Source organism: Chelon labrosus (genome assembly GCF_963514085.1).
Source record: "Chelon labrosus genome assembly, chromosome: 11".
Taxonomy (NCBI): domain Eukaryota; kingdom Metazoa; phylum Chordata; class Actinopteri; order Mugiliformes; family Mugilidae; genus Chelon; species Chelon labrosus.
In genome coordinates, this window is record NC_140344.1 from 18749445 (window position 1) to 18769864 (window position 20420).

At 42.7% G+C, this 20420-nt stretch overlaps 2 protein-coding genes across 3 annotated transcripts; both read left to right on the top strand.

The window, feature by feature from the left end:
- Positions 1 to 700: 700 nt before the first annotated feature.
- Positions 701 to 7070, top strand: ube2na (ubiquitin-conjugating enzyme E2Na). The gene is made up of 4 exons (XM_084554576.1): positions 701 to 869; positions 4093 to 4339; positions 4692 to 4832; positions 5709 to 7070. The coding sequence occupies exons 1-4, from the start codon at positions 840 to 842 to the stop codon at positions 5753 to 5755; spliced, it is 465 nt and encodes a 154-aa protein (XP_084410702.1). The 5' UTR covers positions 701 to 839; the 3' UTR covers positions 5756 to 7070.
- Positions 7071 to 8348: 1278 nt separating this feature from the next.
- On the top strand, positions 8349 to 20334 carry nudt4a (nudix (nucleoside diphosphate linked moiety X)-type motif 4a; the record flags this gene model as incomplete). 2 transcript variants are annotated; one of them, XM_084554574.1, is made up of 5 exons in its annotated part: positions 8349 to 8834; positions 12880 to 12990; positions 15022 to 15066; positions 15251 to 15338; positions 20108 to 20334. In XM_084554574.1, exons 1-5 carry the CDS (start codon positions 8736 to 8738, stop codon positions 20332 to 20334), a joined length of 570 nt encoding a protein of 189 aa, XP_084410700.1. In that variant the 5' UTR covers positions 8349 to 8735. The 2 variants fall into 2 exon arrangements, with proteins under 2 accessions (XP_084410700.1, XP_084410701.1); XM_084554575.1 differs by having other exon boundaries at positions 20112 to 20333.
- Between the last annotated feature and the right edge of the window lie 86 nt (positions 20335 to 20420).

Sequence of the window (20420 nt, forward strand, 5' to 3'; positions counted from 1 at the left end):
GAGCTCCAAAAACCCCTTCCAATCTACAGCTTCTATTCAGTCTGTGGTGCAGAAAAAACAAGTAAGAACGAAAAATGCAGCTGCACTGAGCAGCCTTATTGGTCCTTGGATGTGTTAAGTCTAAGTGATGCAAAGTTTTGTCTAAAACAGGGAGAGAAAGTGTGAGGCACAAACTTGAGAACAACTCTGGCTTCCAAAAAAAAGCATGAAAAACAGCACAAGGTGGCCTCCAAATTCTCATCAAGTATTTGTGGGAGGCACTGGAACAAGCCTAATCCACAGAGCCCCCCCTCCCCATCCATAGGACCCAAAGGCCCCCACTAAGGACGCCCTCAGAAGACCCATGTCCATTCTCTGATGAGTCACAACAGTTTTGGATGCACAAGGGAGACCTACACAAAATGGTGTGTAGGTGGTCATAATGTTATGCCTGATGATATATACTTTTCAGTAATAAATAACTTTAAAGACTGAGTTGTTTTTTACAATTTACAATTCCCCATACAAAATAAAGGTTAATAATATATATATTACATTGAAGTAATTACATTTTGCCTTCAGTAATTATCATATGTTATGTTTTATATAATATGTATAACTAGTTATACAGCAACACAAAATGAACAACCACTGAAAAGACGATCAGCACTTTCTCCTTCAGTCTTGTCAAAGGTGCATTTGGAGACAAACAAGTGTGTTATTATTATTATGACCTGTCAGCCACGCTCGTGTCCCTCCATCCACAATGATGACGTAGGGAACCCGGAAGACGTGAGCTTGTTGCTGTCAATGCCACAGAGAAGGCACTCCGAGAGCTAAAAGCCCGCACATAAGACAAGATGACAGGACTGCCCCGCAGAATCATTAAGGTAATCATTTCACAAAAACAACGACTAGCATGACATTTTCTCTCTAATGGCGAAAGCCTCTGCATTCACAGTCTAAACGTCCCGACGCTCCGCTGGTCCGTCCCGGTTAACAGTTTTGTACGCTAGCGTTAGCTTCCATCCGGCTAACGTTAGTTTGGTAAAGTAACTTCCGCTTCATTCCTGTGCCTAGATACACAGAGGCACTGCCGGTTAAAAAAAAAATAATACGCTCTGAAAAGATGGCGCATGTATTGATTTGCTGTGTGCCTTGCGTATCTTTTCTAAATATACTTTCAATGCTCAGTAGCGTTGTGAAGCTGACAGGATAACAAGGCTAACTTTGCTAGCCCCGGCTAGTTTGTTAGCATTGCTTGTATTTGATAAAAAACAGTAACAGTTAAGAAGCTAACGCTAGTCGGATATGCCCAATATTTTTACTGCCAACTAACACTGACGTAAAACGTCAATGAAATTCATCTTGTTGTCTATTATTTTCATTATTCACTTTTTTTTTAATTTAAGTTTTCAGTAACCGGTGCAGTTAAACGTCTAAGTTAATTAACTCTACCACCACTGCAGACTCCTGCCGCATGACCACTGACTGTAGCATCAGCAAATAATGCTCGCTGTCTGAGCTGAGAGGACAGTTTGGGGGGGTTTGCTCAGCATCCTGATTATGATGCTGTTTAAGGATTTAGATTCACTGACCTGAACAACTTCATTCATCATTGTCCCAGCAGGAAGGGAAACTAGTGAAATGATTGATGATTTATATGAAAGTCCTGCACTAAATTCCCATTCGTGACAGTTTATTTTGAAAGAAAGGTGGTTATTATAAATGTAGGATCATTTTCTAGTTTGTGGTGCTGTTAAACTGTACTGAATTAAACGCAAAAGTGTTTCTCACTGACTAAAACGGGGCTGTCAGAATTATAAAACGAGCCCCCAGCCCCAGCCCCAGGCCTGGCTCCAGGGTGGGGCCCCGGTAACCCCTCCGGGCCGGGTACACGTTCACCTCTTGATCTTCTTCATGAAAGGTCTTCTGAACCGTTCTTTGTCTGGCCCTTCGCCTAAGACCAATCTGCCTTGGGAGGCCCTACCAGGGGCAAATTGCCCCGGACAGCATAGCCCCTAGGGTCATTAGGACACTCAAACTCCTCCACCACGATAAGGTGACGGTTCAAGGAGGAGCCACAGCCTCCAAAAGGAAAACACAGATGAAGCAGCAACTCTCTCAGTTATTTTAAACAAATGCTGAATGCTATAACCTTCATCGAGATAAGATTTAGTGCAGCACTGTTATAGTGGAATGCATTTGTTTTTAATAGTGTGCGCTTAACATTATTTAGATGCTGAGTGTGCATTTTCCCTATCACGACAGTATGAAAATATGAAAGTAATGACATAAATCAGATTAATAAAGAAGTTTCTACCATCTGAGGGATACTGTGATTTCTTGCCGCACTTCTTCTCTGTCGTATAGGCAGGTTTCATTTAAGGTTGCAAAAATATTCTGTATTATTTTTAATACAAATGTGTGCCACAGTCCCACAGTATTTACTTTAACCTAATAACTCCGCTATTAAGTTGATTTTTCCTTTAAGTTTTGGTGTTATATATATATATGGATATACTATGACCTGGATATTCGTAAATTTCCACAGATGTATTAGAAAATATCCTTCATTCACAAAGAATACGAGTAGCGTTTAGTGAGTAGTAAATGTTACACAGGTGTGTGAGGAAGCGGACCGCAGCCTGCGGTTGGCGGGCTGGGAACAGCACACTGCGAGCCGAGCCCTTGAGCCCTCAGAGCGTGTGACTGGGACTGGGAGCCCCTCTTCTGTCTGTGTTTTCACTGCACGGTTTTGTCTGTGGGTTATCTGAAGCATTTCAGGAATCTCACTCCCAGTTTCATAGAGGAAAAGCCTGTCAGAAAACAAGGGGTGGCGGGTGTTGTTCCACTGTAATCAGGTGTGCGTTTCAAACTGTCGCAACAGGATCCAAGTTTTTTTTGGATTGTGAAAATAGTCAGCTTTACAGAGGAAGTACATTTGAGTTTTATTATCAATGCTAAAACAGATAACCTGGAAGAAACAGTGTTTGGTAGAGGAGGGAAAAAAACAGCTGGTATAAGTATTGAGCTGCAACGTAGTTTCCTTGTAATGTGTGACTTATGCTGCTTCATGCGCGCCACAAACCATATCAGATACCTGCTCCTCTTTCACAGTCAGGTGTTTCTGCAGGTCGCTTGGCTGTCACGACGAGCCGGGAGTAGCCTTGCTGCAAGTGGCTGATGGTTGCAAGAGTGCTTGTCCCCCGTGGTGGGGTGGCTGAGTCAGAGTCACCTCTAAAAGACAGTCTGGAGCTACCAATGCAGTAAAAACCACCCTCCCCTCTATGTTAAAGGACAACAGCCATGCAGTTTTTTTCTTCTAGCTTCAAGAATGATAAGATGCACAGCTATTTGCAGCTCTTATATAAAGGCTAATGCAGTCATACTTCATATTTAAGCTTAATTAAATGTAATGGTTCAAATTAAGTGTATAAAACAAGACTTTCCTCTGTATCTTCGTCACTTCTTTCTGCATTTGGTAGAACTCAACTGTCACAGCTGCCTAAAATGATTTTGCAAATATCAAAAGAGGGACATATGGTGTCTTTATTTATGGCAATTCCTATGGATATAACTGGGAGTCTGAACTTTAAATAATAAATATCCTGAAGACTAAAGACTGAAGGAATTATGCGAGAGTTAGAGAGACGAGTTGTGTTCAAAAGGCAAAGATTGATTGCTCTCATCTAAATCACTGTTTCGCCTGTGTGCTACGACTGGTGCTCTGTGCTATATCTTCTTTAGCAGCAATTCATTAAGAATTTATGGTTGCACATCACTTCTACGCCACAGCTCCGGACCAAAACCGCTTTGGTCGTAGTCTGACGTGCACCTTCCCAGAAATGTAATTATCCGTTGCGGTGATATAGACCGTAACAGCTGTGACCTGGTCCTCACGTCTCTCAACGACTGGACAAGCACTGGACACAGGTGTAAATGTTTTCTCTGCATAGATTTGTTGTGGGAGCATCAACGGTGTTCAAACGTATTTTCCTAAAACCACACATATCTGCCTGAATTGGGGTGTACGGTAGTGACAGTGCGATTTATGTTCCTCTCAGGTAAAACACATTAACATGTAGATACTTTTTTCTCTTTATTCACCAGGAAACCCAGCGCTTGCTTGCGGAGCCGGTCCCAGGCATCCAGGCAGAGCCGGACGAAAGCAATGCACGCTACTTTCATGTTGTCATTTCTGGGCCTCAGGACTCGCCTTTTGAAGGAGGCACATTTAAACTTGAACTCTTTTTACCAGAAGAATATCCCATGGCAGCTCCTAAAGTCCGTTTCATGACCAAAATATATCATCCCAACGTCGACAAGTTGGGAAGAATATGTCTAGACATTTTGAAAGGTAAGCTGGTGCTAATGCGTTTCCCTCCTGTCGTCTTTGTTCTGTCGTGTTACTGTTGGACAGCTTGTATGTACTGTGTGCTGTGGTGTTTGACTTGTGAATGAACTGAGGGGATTTGTCAATTTCATCTTGCTCAAAAGATCAAACGCCTCCTACGTGATACTTTTCACCCTGACTGGAGCTTTGTGCCGCCGCCACCACCGCTGCTGCTGCTGCTGCATATCACCAATGTCTCCACTGCTCTGTTACTGCAAAATGAAGAGATACGTCATTCTCTGTTTTTTTGTTTTTTATTCTTTTCAGTGTCTTACACTCTGCTGTCCCTCTGTGGTTTGCATTTGTGGTTTTCCAGATAAATGGTCGCCAGCTCTGCAGATTCGTACAGTGCTGCTATCAATCCAGGCTTTACTAAGTGCACCCAACCCTGACGATCCCCTAGCAAACGACGTTGCAGAGAAGTGGAAGTCCAGTGAAGCTGAAGCCATAGAAACAGGTGAGAGATCTGGCCCGTGATATTTGGCCTGCTCCAGCAGAAGGCTTATCACATTTCAGTCACTTACTAGCCTGAAATACCCAGCCAAAACAGAAAGATAGAAATACGTATACAAAGAACAGAAAAACTGAAAAGATTTTGTGGTTTAACATCCTTAAAATCTTCACAGATTTTTGATTATACTGCATAATTTTCCATCCATCATGATTAGTTATTAATGTAATGTCCTCATTGTATGCTCTACTCTTTGCCTGAGGTACAGATGTATTGTGAAACACTATTTAATGAACATTAAACCACACACAAAAGCCTCACATTCAAATACAGAAATATTTTCACAACAACATGATCATCTAGAATAGATGTAGTGTAGACCAAATGATCAGCATGATTCAGGAGTTTTTAGCACTTCCTAGCCTCCCAGCTAATAGTAACTCTTCCAGTTTCCCCTCTTGAATGACAAATACAGACTATTGCCACCTACTGGTTTCGAAGAGCTGTCTACTTTAGAGAAAGCACAGAACGTATGTGCTTGCAGGCCCGTGGCTGTAGTCTTCACGGTGTGTTTTTAAGTGGAAGTTTTTGATCCAGAAACAGGCGACGTCACAATCGGCCTTTGTTGACGGTAGTTTTTTGTTGTTGGTTTGTTGTTCCTGTAGCTTTAGGTGGGACACAGACTGAACCAGTCCACCCACAGTTCATTTTTCTGTTATTGTGCACCAACATATAAAAATGTGCACACTTACCATATTCCAGCCGTTTTCATTTCCACATCTGTCATATACTTTTATTAAACACTTGTTCATGCATGCTTTGTAAAGTTTTGTTGATTTATGTCCATAATCATATAATGGTTGTTGTTTTTTTTTTCCACAGCCAAGTCATGGACCAGGCTTTATGCTGGAAGCAAAAATGAAGTGTGAAGCAGCCTTAACAAGTGGACACACATGTGGAAGTCAAGTGTCAACACAACTTATGTGCTGCCAAGACCTCCTTCAACTCCTTTAAAGGACACAGTCTTTTATTATGCGTGTGTGTGTGGGGGTGAGTGTGTGTGTGTGTGCGCGTGCGTGTATATACGTGTGTGTATATATATATACATATATACACACACGTATATACACACTGCTGACGTGGTGATTTAAACGCTCACTAGTAATGAAATGACTTGTCTTTGTCCTAACTCACTACTATTCAAATGCATGGGCAGAGGTTTTAGATCTACACACCTGGCTTTGTTTGTCCCACGGAAGAAAGGGTGTCTACTTACGTCCCACGGTTTTGCGTGAGTGTGCGTTTTGGTGGAGGCGGAGCGGCGCACGTGCGAGTGGGCATGAGAAACTGTCTAGGTGTGATCAATATGATATACTTTTAATGTTTCTTTTAGTGTTTTCTCGTGTCCCGATTTGTTTCTTAAAAGCAGCTAACTACTATATGTAGACGCTCACCTGGAGAGGGTTGTGTCCTGTGTAGATTTCCCAGCAGGACGCATAAACAAGCATTGCTGTACTCTGCTTCAAGTAACCTCATTAAATACAAACTGCTACGACTAAAAATACAAACTGAGCCTGCCACCGTCACATTAACCTCTACATCCATTCTGTAGACTTGCGGGTGACGTCATAGAAAGTTCGGAGGGTGCGGTGGACATCGTGGACTTTTCCTTAGTTTTTAGCACTTATGTGTTATTACCATATCCAGTCTTTTATATGTGAATCTTTCTTTCAGTGTATACTAACAAAACTTGCTCCTTGCCTCATGGCATCGCTGTCTATTTCTACTAGACTCTCTTTTTGTTTTCCTCTCCACCTGCTCTCAAAGGCATTTACTTCAACAAAGCAGCTGTTACATTTGAGACGACGGTTATTTGACGGAGGGAGTACAAGCTTCGTGAGCCTGATGTATTTGAGAAGAGATGCTGGATTGTCAAGGGATCAATCTCCAAAAGACCAATGAAGGCTTTGAGTTTCAAAGGCCTTGATTGGTCTTCAGTTCACTGTCTGTACATTTGTTCATTTTTAATCTGAAGAGGAATTGTTTTCCTGCTCTCAGAAGGCTATCAAGCAGTCCACCTTCATATATGTTTATGTTCTGTAAATAAATTTTGTTGATTAATAAATACTTACCTGGGCGTGTTTCTTAAAGCGACACATGCATGAAGTTTGCTAAATACTACAGCTGCTTTTAAATTCAAAATGTGTTGAGTCAGAGGTCAGTGGCCAGCTGCCATGAATGCAATAAGAGTATATCTTCTATTTTTGTTTTAATACCTTTAACCGTTTTCGCAGTAAACCCCTGCAGTTGATTAAGAACTGTCCTCTACCACTAGAGGGAGTCCCTGAGCTTTATAACTTTTACACCCTCACTGAAAGCTTCATCCAATCCAATCCACTTTATTTATATAGCACAATTTTAACAAACACAAGGTTTCCAAAGTGCTTTACAAGATAAAACGCAATAAATAAATAACACAATAGAAACAATAAAATATGAAGTAGTAAAAATATGCATGTATACACATAAAATCAACACTCTACATGGTGTTAAAAGCCAAAGAAAAGAGGTTCATCTTCACATGCTGCTGTACACCGATCAGACATAACATTATGACTGCCTTCCTAATATTGTGTAGGTCTCCTTGTGCCTCCAAAACAGATGTGGCTCATTAGAGAATGGGCATGGACCTTCAGAGGGTGTCTTGTGGCCTCTGGCAACAGGATGTTTGGGTCCTATAGGTTGAGGGGAGGGGCCTTTGTGGATCAGGCTTGTTCCAGTGCATCCCACAGATATCTGATCAGTTTGGGATCTAGTGAATTTGAAGGCCAGGTCAACACCTTGTGCTGTTTTTCAAGTTTTTGTTGAGTTGTTCCTAGACTGTTTTTAAGTTAAATCAGCAGGACAATCATCAAAAATCTAAACGCAAATGTACCTTGGCAAACCAAGATTTTAGTCACTGATTCATTGATAATCAGACAAAATGAAAACAGTTGAATCAACGGCTTTTAAACAAATGGTGATACCATAACCATGAAGCTAAGCTGTGTTATACTGTTATATTTGAACTTGTGAACTGACAAGTTGTGTTGCATTTGCTTTCTGTGTGTTTTATCTATGCCAGTGTGGAAATGTTAAACCATTTCTGTGAAATCATATCTGAGCCAGAAAGGGAAGGAACGTGTTACATCTGAACGCCCTGACCTTCATTACAAGCTTAACACAAATGTCTTTTGCGCTTTGAACGTAGGCTACCTTCACACATCTTGGCTTGGAGTTGAAAATTTTCCAGAGCAGCACTTGAAAGCACCATCAGTTGTGGAAAGCGCATCACTCACGCCTGCGTTTTTTTTTTTTTTTTTTATATATATATATCTATATGTGATTACTAAACAACCGTGTTGAAAGCGGAAGGTGTGCCCAGCTGTCATCTCTGTGAAGACACTTGATTCGTGTGTGTGTGTGTGTGTGTGTGTGTGTGTGTGTGTGTGTGTGTGTGTGTGTGTGTGTGTGCACCGACAGTGTTCATGGATCAGCGTGGAGCTCAGCGTAACGTGGGAGCCGACGGGCAGCTTGTTGCGCAGCCCTCAGGTCAGCTGGTCGCAGCACACCACCGACACCACAGATGTGAGCGAGTTTGTTGATTCATGCGTGTTGACAGCGGCACTAAAACCACCATGGTGGGTACAATACACGACCAGATGCAGCCTGACATTGTCTCGGAGCGCAGGGATGAATGAACGGACTCCAGTAACTTGGACTGCCGTTTGAAGAAGAATACTGCTCTCTCAACAGTCTCTCGGAGGGACGATTTCTCCAGCGTTTGCTTGAACACAGTTGTTTTTGTTTGCCTTTTTTCTTTTCTTTTTCTTTTTCTGGCACTCGACGGTTACAAATATATATATATTTATGATGAAGTTCAAGCCCAACCAGACCAGGACGTACGACGGCGAAGGCTTCAAGAGAAGAGCGGCGTGTTTGTGTTTCAAAAGCGAGGAGGAGGACGAGGTAAGCTGCGTCTGTGGACGGCCCAAGTTAAACTGTTTGCTGGAGGAGAGGGCATTTACTAACATGCCCTGTTTTATTTTTGACTCGGTCCCGATTTAACTGCGGGACTCTTACTGTACAGTAGCATGATTTATCAGGGCACAGACCTGTCATACACCAGGTTTCTGTTTAATGCGTGAGTGCGTGTCTGATAATTGGTGTGTTGGGCAGAGGAGAACATAACTTGGCTGGGGGGCCAAATATTTGACCTATTAAACAGCAGGGCAGTCTGTGTGCAGCCAGCAGGAGACCCGCATTTTCATTTCCTGTCCAGGAGGGAATCCACATAACTCATAATTCATAAAGACAAGGCAGGCTGTTCAGAAACCATTGTCAGTCGAGGATTTATTTCATGACAAATTTCCTCAACCTCGGACTCATTTCACAAGTCTAATGCTGCATGTGTAAAATTGCAGCCCCTCGTCTTACATTACAACACCTTAGCCTATAAATGCCTCCTGTCAGTATAAAAATACTGCATCTATGTTCACTGAAAGAGCTGGAGTTTGTTTTCTGACTTGCACTGGCATCAGCTGATGTGGTTGTAGTACAGTAGCAGGTCACTAACCTGAAACACGGTGCAACGCCCTGCAGCCTGTTGCTGCTGAAGAAGTAAACGACATAGACCATCTTGTGACAATACAATGTGCTAGGAAACCTTTGGACCTGGCATTCGTGCGGATGTTACTTAGACATGTACCGCCCACCTAGACCAGACCAGATACCCCCACCCCATAGCAATGACACTCCTTGATGGCAGCAGCCATACCCAGCAGGATGCAGCCTGACACAGACACACACACACACAAAAATGGTTTAGGAACAAGTCAAAAAACATGAAAAACAGCACAAGACGTTGACCTGACCTCCAAATTCACTAGATCCCAAACTAATCAAATATCCGTGGCACTCCCCACAACCCATAGGACCCAAAGGCCCCCCACTAACAATATTCTGTTGCCACAGAACAGCCTCAGACACCCCCATGTCCATTTTCTGATGAGTCAAAACTGTTTGGAGGCACAAGGGAGACCTACACAATATTAGGAAGGTGGTCATAATGTTATGCCTGATCGGTGTAATAATCCTGCACTAAATCCCAGCTTCATGAAGGTTATGGTATTCAGCATTTGTAGCTGTTGATTCATCTGTGCTTTCATTTTGGAGGCTGTGGTTTATAGTACTACTGAATTGCATTGTCTCCAGTTTTACTCATCCACTCGGTGTTAAAACAAACATGCAGAGATCAGCAGTGTCTAGAATATGCATTCAACTTAGTTTGATATTAAGACTTAAGCTACGTTACTGTAGTTTTACGCTGAGGGCAGGGGTTATCTGCCTGATGACGGCAGCCCAGCTCAGGGCCACATGTGACAGCAGGAGTAGGGGGCTGAGTGGCTGTTACACAGTGTGCCAAACGCCGTGAGTGACCTATCAGCTGCAATTTATAGAAACAAGGTGCAGGCACTTGCTGTCCCTTGACAGATTTACTTTCCTGCTCCTTGTGCTGGCAATCTCTCTCTCTCTCTCTCTCTGTCTCTCTCTCTCTGCTGCTCCTGCTTTTCATCAGGGTCTCACACATGCTGACATAAGCTAACAGTCTGAGGATGATGGAACGGTCGTACGCCGTACTGATCTCGTCCTTCGTTCGCTGCGTGTGTCACACTTTATGTGGTAAACTATCCATCCAGCCTGCGTGCCTGGTTTACAGTCGCTTCCTGAACATGTCAGCTGGAGTGCAGGATAACAGGATGACTTCACTTCATGCACACATTAAAAAAATAAGTGTTTGCTTTCACTTTTCAGTACGAGGAAAAACAGTTTTATTATAAATACATGCCTGAGTGAATATTTATACAGACATTATTTCTGTAACTGGCTGTTTTAATGTCTCTAAATTTGCACCAAACACAATGTGGCCTAACATCAGACACAGTCTTTGGCATGTGTAAAACTAAAAGCTTTTTGTTTGTTTTTGGTGGAGATCAGCTCAGAATAATTCATTTTCGTAGCAGAATTGCTAAAACTTTTTGGAACAAAAATGTCAGCGAAAGCTAAAAAATGAAATTTCACGTGGTCACAAGACCAAACATGTATTCTCGCCTCAACATGGCCCCTTCATCTGACTCACAAATATAACATTGTCAGCCGCGTGGCAGTCGGATTGTGGAGCTCTTGTGGATGTCCCCACTCGGGGGGCTCTTCCTCGCTCTGACTGAGGTGTGCCCGGTGCCCGCCGGGGTCGTTAACCTCCTCCACTAAGCTCTTTTCTTCTCGCGCAGAAAGGCAACTGCTGATCCAGTGGTTTTTGAAAAGCCTTTAGGGTGCGCGCGCCAAAGTGCCTACGTGTTTCACAGGGCGTCCGTGTGAAATTGCGCATGCATGTGTGTGTGTGTGTGTGTGTTGTCGGAGAGACAAGCGGCGGTGCATCAACAGTTCCCTCGGTCTCACCACTGCTCGTTTAACTTGCCACCTCGTCATACGGTGTAGTATTAATGTTATATCCAGTCCAGCAGCAAGAAAATCGCCTTGATCAGAACATAAAAACATGTCAAATTTCTCTTTGAGTGATTTATCTTTGCTTTCATTACTTTGGCATTGCATATTAAGTCCTAATTGTTACATGCAGTCTTTTTTTTTAAATATTTTCATGATGTTCGTATTTAGAAGTAATGAAACAGAGTGGAAAATGTTGTTGTTCTGCGGGTTTTAGTGACCTCCAGATTCAGGTCATCGATGACTGTGAAATCATTCGCACCTTCTAATGTAGCCTGTCATCCGCACTAAATACTGACAGAGTTGCCAGTGTTAAAAATAAGTCACATGGTCTCCAGTAAGTTTGTAAATGCAGGGATGGATTCAGAGCAACACCCGCATGCATTCAGGCATTTGTTAATAATGAGCCGAAGCCCGTGTTGCAGGTGAACAGGACCTCTTTTGTGAGTTGTAGTTTTAAAGTGTGCCACTTCTCCATAAAACTGAAAGCTCAGCCAGCAGCGAGACTCTCAGAATGAAGCTGTCTCTCAGGCCTGAGATTTCTCTTGGGTTTTATCTTACGCTGTTTGACCTGGTTATGGAATGAGTTACAGCAAAGGGTCACTCATCACGGTTGTTTCTGTGCAACCGAGTCGGGCTTTGGCGGCAGGGAAGACGTTAATGATCGTCGCGAATCTGGCTTGCTTTCAGTATCCGGTCTCAGCAGGCGAATCTTAAAACTGGGAAAGTTCTGCTGGGACATGTGTTAAAAACAAAAAGAACTGATAGTGGCTCCTGGTTTAAGCCTGTGCTGCCTTAAGAGAGTTGCCTTCATTGCAGGAGAAAGAGTTGGCCGCACATGTCTGGTTAGCTCACGGCAGGATGGAGAAATTACTCACACGTGAACTTAATGTGGGTCAGAGTGATGCCAGATAGGGTTTAAGGTCAAGTGACTGCATCACCAGAGGGGCACCGTGCTCAAAAACCCAACCACACTAAAAGTGTCTCAGGTCAGTTAAATATAGATAGGGGCCTTATGTTGATTTTTTTGGATGAGAGTGCTGAGCAGTCTCTTTTTGGCAGGTTTTAGTCTTTTATCTTTTAATTAACGAATTACCAGAAATACCCAAATGTGGTCACTTTAATATACATTTAACCGTGTTCAATTTTGAGGTTCTTGTTCTTGTAATATATTCAGTAATGGCAAATTTTAAATGAGGCTGCACTGAAATTAGATTTCAGTGCATCAGCATACCAATAGACGAAGCTTCATGGACGTGCGGAACAGCCAGATCTGTACGACACTCCTGTTGCATCAAGTAAATGAAATGAATGACCGGCACGGTATGTGAGATGTTCAATACGCTGAATATATAGCACCTCACTTGGCTGCGACTGGGGAGCTTTAGTGATGACGGACTCTGGACTCTGGACTCTGGACTCGCGGGCTGGAATCTGAACCTTTGCAGTGTTTTCAACACCCCGATTCTGGCAGCAGAGGAGCTGACGGAGGCCTCCCTTCCTTTGGCAGGTGCTGTTGGTGAGCAGCAGCCGACATCCAGACCAATGGATTGTGCCCGGAGGAGGGATGGAGCCGGACGAGGAGCCCTGTGGAGCAGCGGTCAGGGAGGTGTACGAAGAGGTGAGGTCATAGCACGCACACATGAAACAGGTCGTTTACCACGAACGGTTTACTTAAGTTTGCACAGAGTTTACAAAGAATAACCTATGAATTTAAGTTGATTTATCTTGTCCTGGATTATTTATACCAGTACAATATTTATTTTTTAAAATCTTAATAGAAAATAATCAGAATTATAATACTGCGCCTTGATAATAAGGATAACAAACATGTCCTCATTTGATTGTGTGAATTATGTGAATCAGCTGATCAGTTGCACTAGCTACACTGTCATAAAATTAAAGTGCAAGATAGAGCAAGAAGAATCCGGTCAAAGTCATGTTCAAAAAGTCAACCCAGCAGTTCATTGCAATGTCATAATAACTTTCTGACAGTAGATCTGAAGCAGGCTAAACATTCACTCTAATTTATTTAACACGAGCAAAAACTGCAGCCATCCTAATAAACAGTTCAGCATCATCCACTCTGAAAATAGTTTATGTATTAACTCCACAGACATAAATTAGCATCGTAAACAGTCGGAGAATACAGCAAATCATTGTCAGCAGTGTCAACAGCGGGAACCACAGCTATGTACGTGCCGAATCCAGATGAGGGACGGAGATATTTGGCAATGATGCATAAAGGGTCAGTTAATTGTTCTGTGGTTTAGTAGTCGAGGTTGCTGGTTGTTGGCCAGAATGTTTACAGGGAAGCCAGCTCTGAACGTCTGCCCTGGATAGCAGTGTGCTGACAGCCTTGATGTATGGCAATGACATTTGGAAGGGGTTTCCAGTTTCCCGCGTCCCGCTTAGGCCAGACGTGTACCTGGATATAGACGAGCTGCAAAACTATTACTTCGGTGGCAAGCTAACAATTCAGATTGTAAGGTTTTATACCCTGCGGTCAAGCTCGATATGTCAGCCAACATGAGCGTCGCATCCACTGGGCTTTAAATTTAGACTTTTTTGAGTAAGCATGTCAAAAATGCATTTACAGGCATGACAGGTTTGTTCCTATAGCTAATTCTATACATGCCCACTCAACACCTTTCCAGTGTTTAGTGTACTCACTGGTTAGAAAACACACCGACAAAGTGATCCTTACAAATCTAAAACGAGAGGCCAAGCCTGAAATGTGCCACACAACAAGAGCAACAGAATTGCTAAACTAAGCCACAAAGTCCAGGAATGCGCCTCCGTGCCGCCCCAACACCCAACGACAGACCACAGGCTGCGACAGCAATTTTGAAATACGTAAGCCATCAGCGTCCACTGACTTACAGCATGTCATAAAGTGCCTGCCAACCTCTTTTGTGATAGAGAAAGTTTGCAATCTAGCACTCCCCTCAATTTACTCTCTACTTATCTCAATGTTTGTGACCAAGAAGTATGCCCTCCAGTCTGTGTATGTCCAACAGTCGGAGTGCCTTGTGACTTAGTTTTCATGTTTGTTTTATCTTGGGCTTATCTTTGCTTTTCTTGCTTTTCTCCTCTGTGAGATGATTAAGTAGCCTTAATCAGGTTAGTAAACCACAGCTGTAGGACACATATGAACTGATGATGTTGTCAAGTTCAGGGGCTGCCCTCCTCTATGATAACTCTGCAACAAACCGTGCGTAAGCGGAAATGGATCTGGACTCATTCACTGTACCAGAGTTAAGCTCCTCATTCTTTCGCCCTGACTATGTTTAGGTCTACCTGGTCACCCCTGCCGTGCTGCCTCACGGGCACGTGGCAGCGCTAGAGTGAGCCTCAGGGCTTCCTGGCATAGATTAGAAAAAATATTAAACTGAGAATATGCACACACATCAGGACAGAGATGATCTGTTGCCATGTGTAGGTCAAGGGTTAGGGTTAGGGTTCTCTCTGCTTTGTAGCCGTGTGAGTGATGAGGATGAGTTCATCAGGTCTTATATACTAAACCAAGAAAATCAACCCTAAGTGTAGTGAAATATTCATTGTAGGCTCAATATTAAATGCTAATAAAATGTGTGCTCCCTTAAATGTAAATGTGCTTAATGTAGTGACTCTGTTTTCGTCATCTGTGCAGGCTGGTGTGAAGGGAAAGCTTGGAAGACTGCTTGGGATTTTTGAGGTCAGTTTATCATGGACAATTATAGTAAATGCTCAAGTTACAATATTTAACGCTGTAGGAAATCTTAGCAGTCACCCTTCAGGACTTGTTAATAGTCAGAATAGTTGTTTTGTTCATATAATGTCTATAAAAGAAACAGTGTAGTCAATCACACTTGGTTTCCTCTTCATCTGAACCTCTGCAGCACAATCAAGACAGAAAGCACAGGACGTACGTCTATACCCTCGTAGTCACAGAGACACTGGAAGACTGGGAGGACTCTGTCAACATTGGTACGTCCCTCTCTTTATATCCCTCTTTTTTTCTCATTCATGCATTGATGCAAAAAAAACCCAGCAAATGCTAAATAAGGTCATGTGGGAAAATAAGTACGTCCCATGGAAATTGTTGGCTTTGTTGACTTTGGCTTTGTCATTCGGACAAGCAGACATTTGATTCTCTTTGAAAAGGAGCCTACATATAAAGGTGGTGTACAAAAATAACGGTAATTAATAATTTATATTAATAATTTGTAAAATTCCTTCAGGTGTAAGATGTTTGATGGGTTTTCTTACACGTACTACTGATTTCAAAGCCCCACAAAACACTGGGGCCATTCCATTACCCTCTGTTCTTTACAAGCCATTCCTTGCTGCATTTGCTCGTGTGCTTGGGAACTTAATTCTTGTTTAACTTCAGCTTTTGGACAGGTGGCCTCATGTTGTCATAAAGCACGCTTTGAAGAAATCATGTGATGTGTCAATGACTGCAAGTTACCCAATCCTTAGTTCTTCCTGCTCTTGGACTGAATTTGCCCCTGCGACTCGCCCTGGACAAACCGGCAGTCGTTTGAAATCTGTTCCGCTTTTGGACACTTTTCTTCACAGTGGGCTGATTTCAAGATTTTTAAAAAACCTTTACCCAGACTCCTTGATATCCACAAACTATATTTTTTATCTTATTTAAGGTCCAAAATATTTTAAGATAAACTTTTAATTTATCCTTAGATAATATGGCAATAATATTGCCATGATGGGAAACACTTACAATAATAAAATTAAATTTTGTAAATTGGTAAAATATAAAACAGTTTCAGCAGGCTTGCTAGCTGGCAGTTCTCTTCTTCCTTGCCCTTAAATGGTGCACTGCTACTCTTCTTTGTGTGTTACTGCCACCTTGTGTTGATCAGTGGAATTGATATGTCCTATGCTGGGTTCAGAAACTTTGCACGCCATACGTTTTAATGGTTTAACTCTAGTAAAAACATCTATGTAACTGAAAAAGAACGCAGAAACTATTTTTAATGGATTTTGTTATCTTTTGGATGATAAAATTAAATTTAGAGATCACTGCTTAGAAGTTTGAGCCAAGACAGAGACCAGCAAGTTTTCAAATGTGCGATTAAGCATAAAACTGCAGCACTACTGTAACAACAAAAGCTGCGAGCCAAGTTATTGTGGCCTCCAGTCATCTCTTTGTAAATGGAGAATCTGAGATATATTGTGTACATACACTATATTGCCAAAAGTATTCACTCACCCATCCAAATAATTGAATTCAGGTGTTCCAATCACCTCCATGGTCACAGGTGTATAAAATCAAGCACACTGCTTCTCACTCTCAGGAGCTCAGTGACTTCCAGCGTGGTACTGTGATAAGAGTCCAGCTGTGAAATTTCCTCGCTACTAAATATTCCACAGTCAACTGTCAGTGGTATCATAACAAAGTGGAAGTGATTGGGAACGTCAGCGAAGTGGCAGGCCACGTAAAATGACAGAGCGGGGTCAGCGGATAGTGAGGCGCATAGTGCGCCGAGCTCGCCAACTTTCTGCAGAGTCAGTCGCTACAGACCTCCAAACTTCATGTGGCCTTCAGATTAGCTCAAGAACAGTGTAGAGAGCTTCATGGAATGGGTTTCCATGGCCGAGCAGCTGCATCCAAACCATACATCACCAAGTGCAATGCAAAGCGTTGTTGCAGTGGTGTAAAGCATGTCGCCACTGGACTCTAGAGCAGTGGAGGCGCGTTCACTGTAGTGACGAATCACGCTTCTCCATCTGGCAATCTGATGGATGAATCTGGGTTTGGTGGTTGCCAGGAGTACTTGTCTGAATCCATTGTGCCAAGTGTGAAGTTTGGTGGGGGGTGGATTATGTTTTGGAGTTGTTCTTCAGGAGTTGGGCTTGGCCCCTTAGCTCCAGTGAGAGGAACTCTGAATGCTTCAGCATACCAAGAGACTTTGGACAATTCCATGCTCCCAACTTTGTGGGAACCGTTTGAGGATGGCCCCTTCCTGTTCCTGGATGAGCAAGTTTGGTGTGGAAGAACTTGACTGGCCTGCACAGAGTCCTGACCTCAACCTGATAGAACACCTTTGGGATGAATTAGAGTGAAGACTGCGAGCCAGGCCTTCTCATCCAACATCAGTGTCTGACGTCACAAATGCGCTTCTGGAAGAATGGTCAAAAATTCCCATAAACACACTCCTAACCTTGTGGAAAGCCTTCCCAGAAGAGTTGAAGCTGTAATAGCTGCAAAGGGTGGGTCGATGTTATATTAAACCCTACGGATTAAGAATGGGATGTCACTTAAGTTCATACGCGCGTAAACTCAGATGAGCGAATACTTTTGGCAATATAGTGTACATCAATGAAGTCAGTGCATGTGACCTACAGTGTCTACAGTCAAAATACTGACAGAAAAAAATGCAGCAACACGTTGCTTCCTCCCATAAGTTTATGTTTTACTGACAACTACCAGTGACTGTCTGTGCCATCGATGACAGTTTGTCCTATTTCATTGACTTTGTCCGCGCAAACATTACCCGGTGCCGACAAATACTTAATCGATAATGAAAGGATTAATTGGCTGCAGCCCTAAAATCGCCATTTCTTTTTTCTGTCTGTATAAAATGCTTCCTGTGACAAAAATAATGTACAGAATATTTATTGTGAACAATTTAAAAAAATAAATAAAAATCTAATACCCCTCAAGGGATTTAACTCATAACGTAAACTATTTGTAAAGTGGGAAATGTGGTTATGATCATTTACTCCCTTCGCCCACAGAAATAGAGTCCAGCCTATTCACAAGGGGGAGGAATGTTTGCTGTGCCCAGTTGTTTTCCAGTTATCATCACTCACGGCAGCCCCCCACACCCCCCCTTCACTTGTCCTCTTTTGCCCTGCACAGGAGCTGTAACTGAGCAGAAAGGGTTCGGCACCGCTCGCCTAATTCATTCTCCCCCCTATGTTGAAAGCCATTGGTGGCGGTGGCAGCGCTGGTGGTTTACCTCAGGGTGGCAACATAAAATGAGCGAATCCTCCCCCTTGCACCATCCTCCGATTATCACAGGCCGCGATGAATTCCTCCAGCAACGTGCTGTTTGGAATTTAATGGGAGGAGACAATGAGGTTGAATAAAGTATAAATAACTTCCAGCTGACGGTTTGCTGGACATTTTTATGGAAGGAAGGAGTCTTTTTTAGGAAGAGCTTCATAAACACTAACTGAAGTATGTCCACTCTGACATTGGTGCCACAACATGTGTTGCACAGTTTATTCTTGTGTGTGTTACATAACCTTGTGCTTTATCAAAGTCAGGTTTTTTGGTGTTGAGCATTCAGTCACCGTTCAGTTAGGCTCACAGAAAGCTTTGGTGGACAATGTCATGTAGGATGGTGTTTCAAATTCATTTTACTTTGAATGAAACTAACAGATAATTATGTGTCATAAGAGACGGAAGATGGAACGAGCCCATGCTTTTACTATGTTGCATTTTGCAGTTGTGTTGCAGATATAGACATGGAAATCACAAATGACAACACATGAAAAATGAACTCTGAAATTTAATAGCTAACTTGAGAATATTATTTAGTAGCGTCAATCTAAACTTATCAAAAGTTTTCTGATTTCTTCACTCGTTATCTAAAACTTTTACACTAAGTCTGATTAAGAGTAAACACAATAAATACAGTATTATACACATGGCCATATTGTACTGTACTGTATGTGGACTGATGGACAGATGGACTCAAAAACACGAGTTCAATCCTAAAGGTGGGAACCATCTGGCATGGATTGTGTTAAGGTGTTGCTTGCTACATTTACATGAGCAGTAGATCATCAACCTGAAATCATTCTGATCAGAGATTCCAACTGTTTACATGTAAATAAAATGAAGATATATGCATTTGCATCGAAACATAACGTTTGTGAACTAATTCTGCCCACCCGCAAACTGATTCTGTACGCTGTGGAACGTCAAATCTGACGGAAATATAACAGAAGAGAAGACTTTTTACCCCCACACCATTGACACTGACACTGAATTCATGTATTTTATCAGTGCTGCCCACGTCGATCCCATCTTTCCTCATCTTTTTAAAGACTTTCCTGAAAACTTCTTTTTTTGCATTTCTGTCGTCCCCGGAATCTCGTCACGTTGCCAAATTCTTTCCCCTATGTGGCACAAACATGTGCAAAAAGAATAATTTATTCTCACCAGACAGAAATCATCAGATCAAGTTTTTACATGCTTATTAGGAGCCAATGCACCGATCAGCCACAACATTAAAACCACTGACAGGAGAAGTAAATAACATTGACGATCTTGTGACAATACAGTGTTCTGCTGGGAAACTTTAAGACCTGGCATTCATATGGATGTTACTTAGACATGTACCAGCCTCCTAGACCACCCCATAGCAATGACACTCCTTGATGGCAGCAGCCATCCCCAGCAGGTTGCAGCCTGACACAGGCACACACACAAAAACAGTTAGGAACAACTCAGAAAAACATGAAAAACAGCAGGTGTTGACCTGACCTCTAAATTCACTAGATCCCAAACTGATCAATCTTCAGATAAGGCCACACTCTTTCAACTGAGGTAGTCACATGAGGCATTTTTGTTCTGACTGGGGTATTGGGGTATTACTGAGAGTATTAACGTCCTTATAAATGTAGCCACTTATCACAGCATTGAACCCCTACCCTCTGTACCTATATAAGCCACATCCAAACAACTTGCCTTTGCCTTTTTTTCTTGAATGTTTTCACAGGAAGGAAGAGGAAGTGGTTCAAGGTTGACGAAGCCATCAGGGTGCTGCAGAGCCACAAGCCTGTCCATGCAGAGTATCTACACAGACTCAAAGACACCTGCAATCCCACCCGCAGCCCTGTGCGCAGCCCAACTAACGGCAACACCCCGAGCTCCCGGGTGACGGACAACAGCACCCCTCACTATGTCGTTTGCTCCACACAGGGCTCCGATCTAGTCAGCAGATAGGAACGCCAACAGCAGCAGCAGCAGCAGCAGCAGAAGCCTCTTCTCCCGAGAGGACACCAAGATGGACATGAGGACTGATTACATTA